At 37.0% G+C, this 10,231-nt stretch overlaps 1 protein-coding gene across 1 annotated transcript in view; it reads right to left on the bottom strand.

Annotated features, from left to right (window-relative positions):
• obscnb (obscurin, cytoskeletal calmodulin and titin-interacting RhoGEF b) overlaps positions 1-10,231 on the bottom strand; it is a 63,253-nt gene that overhangs the window by 3,490 nt on the left and 49,532 nt on the right. Inside the window, exons 60-78 of the mRNA XM_030160231.1 lie at positions 9,904-9,937; positions 9,761-9,813; positions 9,539-9,637; positions 7,589-7,645; positions 5,839-5,978; positions 5,539-5,739; positions 5,348-5,424; positions 5,092-5,262; positions 4,768-4,927; positions 4,074-4,190; positions 3,828-3,992; positions 3,577-3,735; positions 3,282-3,459; positions 3,072-3,185; positions 2,739-2,906; positions 1,630-1,732; positions 1,384-1,513; positions 1,080-1,173; positions 814-856 (exon numbers count right to left, since the gene is read on the bottom strand). Coding sequence (XP_030016091.1) covers positions 814-856; positions 1,080-1,173; positions 1,384-1,513; positions 1,630-1,732; positions 2,739-2,906; positions 3,072-3,185; positions 3,282-3,459; positions 3,577-3,735; positions 3,828-3,992; positions 4,074-4,190; positions 4,768-4,927; positions 5,092-5,262; positions 5,348-5,424; positions 5,539-5,739; positions 5,839-5,978; positions 7,589-7,645; positions 9,539-9,637; positions 9,761-9,813; positions 9,904-9,937 — 2,263 coding nt within the window. The remainder of the gene's footprint in view (positions 1-813; positions 857-1,079; positions 1,174-1,383; positions 1,514-1,629; positions 1,733-2,738; positions 2,907-3,071; positions 3,186-3,281; positions 3,460-3,576; positions 3,736-3,827; positions 3,993-4,073; positions 4,191-4,767; positions 4,928-5,091; positions 5,263-5,347; positions 5,425-5,538; positions 5,740-5,838; positions 5,979-7,588; positions 7,646-9,538; positions 9,638-9,760; positions 9,814-9,903; positions 9,938-10,231) is intronic.

The raw sequence follows: 10,231 nt of genomic DNA, 5'->3' as shown, positions 1-10,231 counted from the left end.
AAAAAATTATTAAACCATCAAAAACAATGGTTATGCAATCAAGTACTAACTCCTGTGTGTATCATGTGACTAAAACCGACAGAAAAGAAAACATGGAATGCCTGAAAGCACTGTTTTTGGCAGTACAATATCATAGCTATTGATGTAAGAACTTAAGTGATTTTGGTTATTATCAAGAAAATATGGAAAATCGATAGATATCAGGTCTAAAATTAAACTATTATGAGCTATTTTTGTTGTTATCATTATATTTGTCCGAACAAATGCACCTTTAGTTGAACCAGGCATTAAAATGACCAAGAAATTGAAGAAAACAAGGGTGGTCTAATAATTTTTTCTGTGACTATCTATTACACCTGTAATGTTACCAGTGTATGTGACATGGCACACTTTCTTAATGCAATCTCAACAAAAAGTAATCTCACATTCATATAAATACATCAATAGTTTGTTGTGAGCTGTAGCAGTGAAACCACAGCTTACAGTAGACAGCACTATGGTGAAAGCAGCCCATCCCATCGCCATGTTTGTGAAGAAAATACTTTGCACTCAGGCTTTAAATGCAACACGCTAGTGTACATATAGAACCAGAGGAGGAAAAAAAAATCATGCACGTTTGCATTAAGTCACAAAAACTCCCAGATCCTGGTGTTTTTTGGACAGGTAATTTCTCTAAATCTAGCAAAAAATAAAGTATTCTATAGTGTTTGTTTTCTTACTGCTGTTGAAGAAATGCACAGAGGAACTGTCAAAAGAATGATTTGATGTCCAAGAAAATACAAGACAGCTTTATTTTAGTGTAAAAACACTTACATGATGATGGTCTTCCTTGGTATTTTAGTCTCCTGCTCAGTGACTATTGAAGAAGCAGAATGAAAGAGATTGAATGGACAAAGCAGGATGGTCTTAAGAGTGTAAAGAAAGAAACAAAGATCACATCTTCAAGAAGTATTTTATCATATTAATATTAATCATTTGTCTTAAATGTATCAGCTGCCTGTGCATCTGGAACTGTGCAATAACATTATTCCACTTAATCTGTGTAAGAGAAAAGGTTTTATTAAGGAAAGTGTTCCTACCTTCAATTGTGATGGCCTGCTCCCCAGTACGAGCCACAGTGGAGGGCTGGACTAAATCAGCAGCACATTTAGCACTGCCCAGACGGTTAGACAACTGGAAACAGCAGACAGGATATTTTTAGAGACTTAAAAATAGCTGTCATTGCAACTGAAAACATACATTAATTTTCATGTATATATAAAGCTCACACACACACACAGAAATTGAAAGCATAGCATTTTTGCTCAAATACATTTTTCTTCCTACATACTGTGTTATTTATGAGGCTGTAGTAAAAGCTGTATTTATGTACTGAGGACTAACCTCACACTCATAGTGTCCCAGGTCTCTCTCTGTCAGGTTTTTTATCACCAAAACCAAAATTCCACTACGGAGCTCACTGTAGGTCTGATACTTTTCCTGGTCTGTCAGCAGCCGGCCGTCTTTGAACCACCTTCATCACAGTCAAAGGACAGAGTGAGATCATGTCCAAACAGAAATGACCCTGTTTTTCAGTAAAACTGTTCTTAAAACTTCATTCAGACAAAAGAGTAAAGGAAATATCCTTACCTGATCTTTGGGGTGGGGGCACTCTGAATGACACAAGTGAACTGAGCATCCTCACCAGCCACAAAAATAGCATTCCTCATTTTATTCACAAATCGAGGAGGCACTGGAACAATAAATGCTCATTTTAGTACAGGATTAAGACAATGTTATTTATAGTAAAATGGGATGATTAAAGTAATCAACAACAAGTGGTTTACAGTGATTTTACAACCCTTTACTATTCTGTGGATGACCTTGTGTGGCTTATTACCCCGCCCCCCGAAGGGCAGGCAAGGGGTATTGTTTTTGGTGTGGTTTGTTTGTTTGTTTGTTAACACTCTAGCAGCAAATTTTCTGGTTGAATTCATAGCAAATTGGGTTTATAGCTGCTAGTGACCCAGAATAGATCTGATTACATTTTGGGAAAAGTACGTCAAAGTTCTAATTTTTTATGAATTTTTAAATCTTTTTTTTCCCCATTTACTTATAATGGGCGAAATTTCAAATGCCTATAAAAACATCAATTTTGTTTCAATTTACTTCAAACTTGGCAAATATATAGAGGTAATTGATATGCTGACATCAACACACCCATAGACATGATGATATCAGCTGGATCGATGCCAAAATAAGCTACAATACATGCAAGGGGCAGGGTTTGTTGTGCCTGGCACCACTTGTTTTTTGAAAACATTTCATAAAATAAACGAAAAGCAAATAAAAATGTAATGATTCTTCCTAATGAATAATCTTCTTCCATCTTCAGTGACATTTAGCAGAGTAGTTACTTAGTAACATACACATGCAGTGGAAGCTTTAGGACTATTAATTGATATTTATCTGGATATTGCCATTAATTCTGTTTAACTGTTTAAGCAGTCTTCAGTTATGTTAGGACTCATTTTTATTTTAGCACATGTGTTTTAATTGCAGTGTGAACAGACTATGTACTTTGTTAGTGGTCCGGACTTTACTTTCCAGATTCTGTTTGTGTGTCTCCTTTATTTTTCATCTTCCTTATATCTTCCCACTTCTACTCCACACTTAATGCAGTGATAGTCTTGTATAGTAGTCACAGGTGTGTGTTTACAGTGGACTATCTGTTTTAAATCACATTATACACCACGTACCCTGAACAGTGACCTTTCCAAGAGTACTAGCATTGCCAGCTGAGCTTGTGGCAAAGCACATGTACTGGCCAGAGTCATCAGCTGTCATGTTGTCTAGGATCAGCGTGCAGGAACCATCTGGGTCCTCAATGATAATGTGATGAGGATCTGCCTCCACTGCACGTCCATCTATACCCAACAAGGACACCAGTGCATTAATGAGTGATCAGGCCTCACCGATAAAGGACATTAGACATCTGTTACTTTGATTAAGGACATAAACCATTACCTCACATGAATCTCTATACTGTTCAGGTTAGAAAATTACTAGAAAATGTTTTTAAAATTCCATACCCTTATACCAGGTGACCACAGGTTTGGGTACTCCAGTGGCTTTGCAGGCCAGTTTAACTGTTTGCCCCAGTTCAGCTGTGCAGTTCGCCAGGATTTCATCAAAATCTGGGGGACCTGAACAAAAAAGGAAGCGAGTATTAAAAGTACAAGACACACATAAAAGAGAGAATGAAACAGGAAATTGTAAACAGTGTTTTTTGTTCCACTCACTCCATGCAGGCATGCTGTATCGCTGCTGCAGTTCTCTGAGGTCTCTCAGCCATGAGTTCTTGATGGTAACAGTACGAGCCTGCAAAGTGTACTTCCTCACAGAGTCTTCACGCTCGTGCCAGATCTCAAACGCACGGTCATCACCTTCCACGGTCTCGTTCACATCAATGTTATTCAGCTGCATAAAGACATAGCATACAGCACATATTACTGAGAAAGCAAATCACAAAAATTTCAGTAAAAGCCTTACACTGAGAAATATAGTGTGATTTCATTAGAATATATTAATCTTCACCTTCATCATATTTTTAAAGACGTATGCTTGTGTATCAGTGTTGCTGTCTCTCTTGGGTTTGCAAATTATGCAGTAATTCTTAAAGAGGAAGACGTGGCGGTGGTGACCTCGAGATGACGACCTGATTCCAGGAGCTCCCTCCCAGACTTGGAAAGGACCCTGTGGTCAAAGAAGAAATAAAAGACTCATATGAAGATACAAACACTATAAGCCTCTACTGAAAGCAGTTCTCAGTCAGTAATAGGCCCTACCTGTCTGATGGGCTCTCCCAGGACTTCGAGGGTGGCGGGGTAGTTCTCGATCATGGAGACATGGTGGGTATTCTCAGAGCGCTGAGGGAGGGCGGACACCATGGCGTATGCTTCCTCCAACAGGCAGCAGTTCTGACCATTCCTCGCCTTGTTTCGAATGAGCTCCTGAAGTGATGGTGTGGAGGTTTTAATAAAACTGAAGAGATCATGATAAAGGTCTAAAAGCAAGAGTACAACTTAAAATACCTTGAGAACTGCCTTGTACTTCTGAATCCTCTCCAGTGGTTGTTGGAGATGAGCATTGATGCTGCGCACAGGGGGATCAGTGGGGCCTGCATTGGCTTGAACACTCTGAGTGTACTCCTACAACATAGTCACAGATAGATAGTGTATATATTCCAAATATACAGGATTAAGTAGGATAAAGTGTATTTTTTAATTTAACTTTTAAATATATTTTTATACAGAGACATGAATTATTCTAGTAAATAATTTCAAAGAGAAACATGGACAATTTTTCTGACCAATATATTGATTTAACAGCTGTGATGGCGTTATCGCAAACATATATATTGGTGTAAATGTTTCCTATGTTATTCTAACTTATAACTTTGTATGACCTATTAACAGTATTTGTTTCAAAGATCCAGTATTGGTCAGATCTAATTTGCAAAGTATAAACATTATCGCAAAATATTATGGAGTAACAGGTGAAATTTATCTTTGAACCTTTTCATGTAAAATGCCAGTACGTCATGTTATTGGGTGAAATTTCGTCAAAATTCTTGATTTATAGCCAAAAACAGGCTGTGTGACATCACAGGAATTTTGATTTTTGATCATTAAGTTCATCCTTCAGTTCATGTTACGCTTGTGCCAAATTTGAAAAAAGTCTGTCAATCTTAAATACAATACAGAAATGTAGAAACAGTTACATTACCTTGAAGAAGTGGTGGACAGCCTTATCACTCACGACAGATTCAGCCTGACTCTGACCCACAAGATACTGGAGGTACTTCTCAAAACCCTCCTTGTTCTTCAGGAAGCACATGGCTATGTCATCATCTGTTTCACAGTCATTCAACTTCGGAAGGAATGCCCTACAAACAGAAATGTAAAAACTGTAATACTCTGATGAGAAGAAAAATCTCAGTCTTAAATGAAGCATAATGCAAATAATTCTCTAAGGAGAAGACATATGTAAACTCATAACATTCTTAGACTTTCTTATTAGAATGCAATAGAGATTGGAGGATGTGCTCACTTGCTGTGGAAGGCCTTGATATCATCAATGTTCCTGAATATGGTTCCCCTCTGGCTGCTGACTTCAGGTGGAACATCAGGGCTCTCTGCATGCCTCACATGATGGGATGTAAAGAAGTCGACCTCGTTGATGAACTCAGATTCACTATTTATCAGGTCCTGGATCATTTGGCTAAAGATATAAAATAACAATTTCTTATTAGTCTTTTTTGAATCCCAGCTTTTTATTTGTATACGGGTAGATATGTTCTACTTACAATAATTTCCTCTTGTACTCTCCCTCAGATACCTCCTCTGCACTTGTCTCTGGAAGGTCACCAACATCAGCAGAGAGCTGGAAATATATAGTGCAAAAATGCTCAAATGCATCACGATATTACAATATGTCTGATGGTAAAAAAAAGAATATTTATAATCTTGGAACAGTTACTATAGTACTGAGATGTACTTTGTGCTTCTTGTCCAGGTAGGCAGGTGAGACCCAGCCTTGTCGGCATGGTGTGGTTTTAGTGGGTTTGGTCCTGACCAGCCATTTGAGAGGATGGGCTGAATCCAAAACCTCCACATACTGTCCCTCTTTCAGGGAAAGGGATTCTTTGCTTGCGATGGTAGGGTTGTAGTCAGCTGTTGCCACATAGATGTCAAACATCTGTAATGCAAACCAGGTGTCACTCCCATAATATTTAACTTGTGTATAATACAGCTTCACATTTTTCTTTTACATGTACTGGACATTTCCATTTCTCACCTCTCCCCTGGCCTCCCCTTCATCAGATTCAGAAGAAGAGTCAGCGATGAGGGAGGGGGGACGAGAGCGTCCATGGTGAGGTGATGGAGAGGGTGTCTTGGTTTCATCATCACTGTCAACACCAGGTACACGTAAAGAAGCTACGGAAACACAGAGCAAAGGATACACAGGTCATAAGAATCTGCGGATATACAGAAACAGCTGCTAAACTGATTTTCATTGTAACAATAAAGACCTATTCTATTCTATTCTATTCTATTCTATTCTATTCTATTCTATTCTATTCTAGTTTGATGTTGCAGCATATGAAGGAGGTTATCATACTGTACATTTCAGTGGATAAAAAGTCATAATTTGAACTGAAATTTTCAGTAGTAGTAACTGTAAGCAGAGGTGGGTAATCCCAGGTTCATCAAGTCAAAGTCCTGCCATGTATTGGTTCCAACCTGTTCACTTAACACAGGTGATTCCACTAATTACCCCGTCTACCTGGATGAGGAGTTGTGCTCATTAAAATGGTCCGGTTCAATGAACAGGTTGGAACCAATACATGGCAGGACTTACATTTGATGAACCCGGGATTACCCACCTCTGACTGTAAGTATCCACTCCACTCCATTTGGCCAGTGTGCTAAAATAGTTCCAGTTATGGTATCTACTCTCATAATTTCCTTAGTTATCTTGCTCAACATACGCAAATCACTACTTCATTAACACTTTACATTAAGGTCCTTGTAATAAGTGTTGTTAACAGGTAATTACGCATAATAAAGGAAATATTAAGAATAAAGAATAATAATAAGTATAAGTATGTATGAATATATGTATGTATGTGTGTGTGTGTGTGTGTGTGTGTGTGTGTGTGTGTGCGTGTATGTATGAATGAAAGTTTGTATTTATATTAAAGGGAACTGAAGAAGCTTAGTAAATGCTTAACGATGACAAAATACACAAGTTAGTTTAAATCAATAAATGCGTTTGTAAAACTTTAATTACCTTTGAAGCTTTTATTAACATTCTTAAGCAGTCAATATCTATACCTCAAAAGACCTAACAATAAACCCGACTATGCTGCATGATTAACACAGATGAAATAATGTTAATAAGGGCCTTTTTAATGGTTAATATAGAAATGAACAGATTTAAAAACACTTTTAGAGGGTGTAATAGTTCTCTGTCCCTCAGGTTTGGATTTGTGTTTCCTGGTAACTTCAGCTCATTATCAGAGCTACTAGTAATACTTCTTACAAGGACCTTAAAAAATAAAAGATATTTTAGAGACGTGAAGACAGTGCTCAGTTTTACGCTAAGAATAAGTGAATTCTTAACGCTTCACTACAGTTAGTACTGGGACAACATGCAAGACAAAGCTACAGTACAGCTTTTAATCTGTGGTTTACACATACATGTCTGTCTGTGAGCATGTATTCCAACTAGACATTGGAAAAGACTTCCTAGTCAATGCAAACCCACTTGGAAAAGACAGGCAAAATTCACTGATGATGCATAAAGACATATTATATATAGAAGCAAAGGCAGCTTGAAAAGGAACATGTCTCTAATGCTGACATGAACAATGAGGGAGCGTTGGTGAAAGCAGCTCTGCTCAGGGAGGATATAATTACCCTGATTTTTCCTTTATCTGTGTGGAAATGTGAGACACCAAATGCTACATGAATATCTGAGTAAGTCATGATCCTTAGGGGAAAATGTATAGTCATTGTGAGGCTGATGCACTTGGGATACATACTGGTATTTTTGGGCCAAGATTTCATCCACTGGAGCACTTCATGATTCTGTAAGCTGTCTGAATAACAAATTGATTGGATGAGCATTTAATGGGTTGGATTGATAAAGTAATGGATGTAAAAGTGATGAAGGGATTATGTCTGTATGGATGAAGTGATACATGCTGGAAAACAAGCTCTAGAAAAGCAATGATGGGATACAATCTCAATAGGTTTGGTGACAAATCGAGTGGGGAGTGAATTGGAGTTTAAGAACTGAATAGTTAAAGCATTCATATTTAACATCCACTTCAAATTCCTGAATATTCACACTGAATTCACTCACTTGCCACAAACCTATTTTGTAATTAATGGATAAAAACAAGCAACATTCTGACTGACTGTTTACATAGCTTCAGCATGTAACACTACTGGCAAACAAACTGGCAAAGCCTTTCATATCTCCTATGCATTATTACTTTTCAGTAAATAATTTAGCAAAGCTGTAGGCAACATGCAAAGTCTTCTTCAACCCACAGACACCAGGAGATTTCAGACACATCCTCTTCTGTGTAACCTAGTTTGTCTACTTTTAGTAATTTATGGCATAGGGCTGTTTATCTCTATCATCTACTAAGTTATGGTTGCATGAATGTGGAGAATAACTATTTACTAACACTAAATGACACCAATGGATTTCATTTGTTTCACTCGCATGCAGGTTATGTATAGAATATTCTTAGTATATAGTATATCCTTTAATATATAGCTCTGGAAAAAACATAAGAGACCACTGCAAAATTATCACTTTCTCTGATTTTACCATTTATAGGTATGTGTTTGAGTAAAATGACCATTTTTGCTTCTCTGAACTACCGATAACATTTCTTTCAAATTTCTAAAACAAATATTGTTATTTAGAGCATACATTTGCAGAACACGACACATGGTCAAAATAACAAAAATGCAGATGTTTTCAGACCTCAAATAACGCAAAGAAAACAAGTTCATATTCATTTCTAAACAACACAATACTAATGTTGTAACTTGGGAAAAGTTCAGACATCAGTAATTGGTGGAATAACCCTGATTTTCAATGACAGCTTTCATGTGTCTTGGCTTTCCACCATTGCTGCTGGATGACTTGATGCAGCTCCTGACATAGAAATTCAAAAAGCTCAGCAATGTTCCATGGCTTGTGACCATCCATCTTCCTCCAAACATTTTCAAAGTGGGTTCAGGTCTGGTGATTAGGCTGGCCATGACAGGGTCTTCATCTGGTGGTCCATTATCCACACCTTTATTGACCTAGCTGAGGCCAGGAGCACTGTCTTGATAGAAAAACCAGTCCTCTAAGTTTGGGAACATTGTCAGAGCAGATGTCCAGTAGTTTTCAATATTTTTTTTTTTTTTTTTTTTTTTTATTACAATTACTTTTGCGGTACTAATAGCACTGTTTTTGCCTATTGTAAGAAGATAGTGATGGCCACAGTAGTGGTGTTTATACTTCTTCTTAAATAAGACATGGATCAGGTGTTTATTCAGTAGAATAAGGTGTACTTGTGTTGGAATTCAACAGACACAGGAATGGAATGGCTGTCATGCATGCAGACATGCTGATTTCACAGGAAATGGCAGTGGTCTCTTAATTTTTTCCAGAGCTGTATATTCACATTTGAACATCTTAATTAATATAACCCACTAAAAATGATTTCTTTCTACAAAAACACATTCTATTTTCAAACCCTCTAAACTTCAGGGAAACTGTAGTCATCATAGTCAAATCTTCATAAAATCATTACTATGTTGTGATTAAATAATGTGATTCCACTAACTGAAATGTGAATCAGTTGTTCACATTTCACAGAAAACCTGATTTCTACAATATCACTTCAATAATTTTCTGTATTTAAGGTTTAATTCAACTGGACAAAGCCATTGCATAGACAGATCAGTCTTGAATATCCTCTTACCTTGAGTGATCTTTGCTGATACCATTTCAGTGATCTGGGAGGTGAGTTTCATGAGGAATTCTTCTGTACCTACTTCACCTAGGTAGGGAATTTTACCCTCTTGATTCAATAAAAAAGAGAAAAAAAGTCAGCCCAAATTCTGTGATAATATTACAAGTAATTACACACAAAGTTATTGATTATTGTGATGAAGTGACAGAAAATCAAGTGGTCATATATTACCCTTTTCTCTGCCAACTTCTTCCTCTGGAGGACTTACAGTAATCCCAAGAACCCTGAAAAGATTCAAGTGTTTTTATTTTGTTATGTACATACATGCTTTTTTTTATGTGTTGTGTCACCTTCATTCTGTAACAAAGACTTACTCAGTGGGCTTGGTCTCTTTCTTAGGTTGTGGTGCTGAAGGAAGAAAAGAGTGGGATGACATTTGATCATATATGTTAAAAACACCTTGAACTGTGCAGATTTTAGACAAACTGATTACAAGGCACTGTTTCCCTGAGTTTTTTTTTTTTTTTAAAAACCTATTAATTCTAGAATTCCATGAGTTTTTAACTTTTTTCCTAGACAAATTTAAACATTGACCCATAAAAACCCAGTGTAATTTTTGTTTCAGTTCGCAAATGAATTTTTCACTTCATTTAACCTTTCTTAAGTGACTGATTTATTGTAATATTATCTTATGTATTTTGC

This window comes from Sphaeramia orbicularis, chromosome 17, assembly GCF_902148855.1.
Source record: "Sphaeramia orbicularis chromosome 17, fSphaOr1.1, whole genome shotgun sequence".
Taxonomy (NCBI): Eukaryota; Metazoa; Chordata; class Actinopteri; order Kurtiformes; family Apogonidae; genus Sphaeramia; species Sphaeramia orbicularis.
Note: the sequence above shows the minus strand (reverse complement) of the source record. Positions and strands in the feature narration are given on the sequence as shown.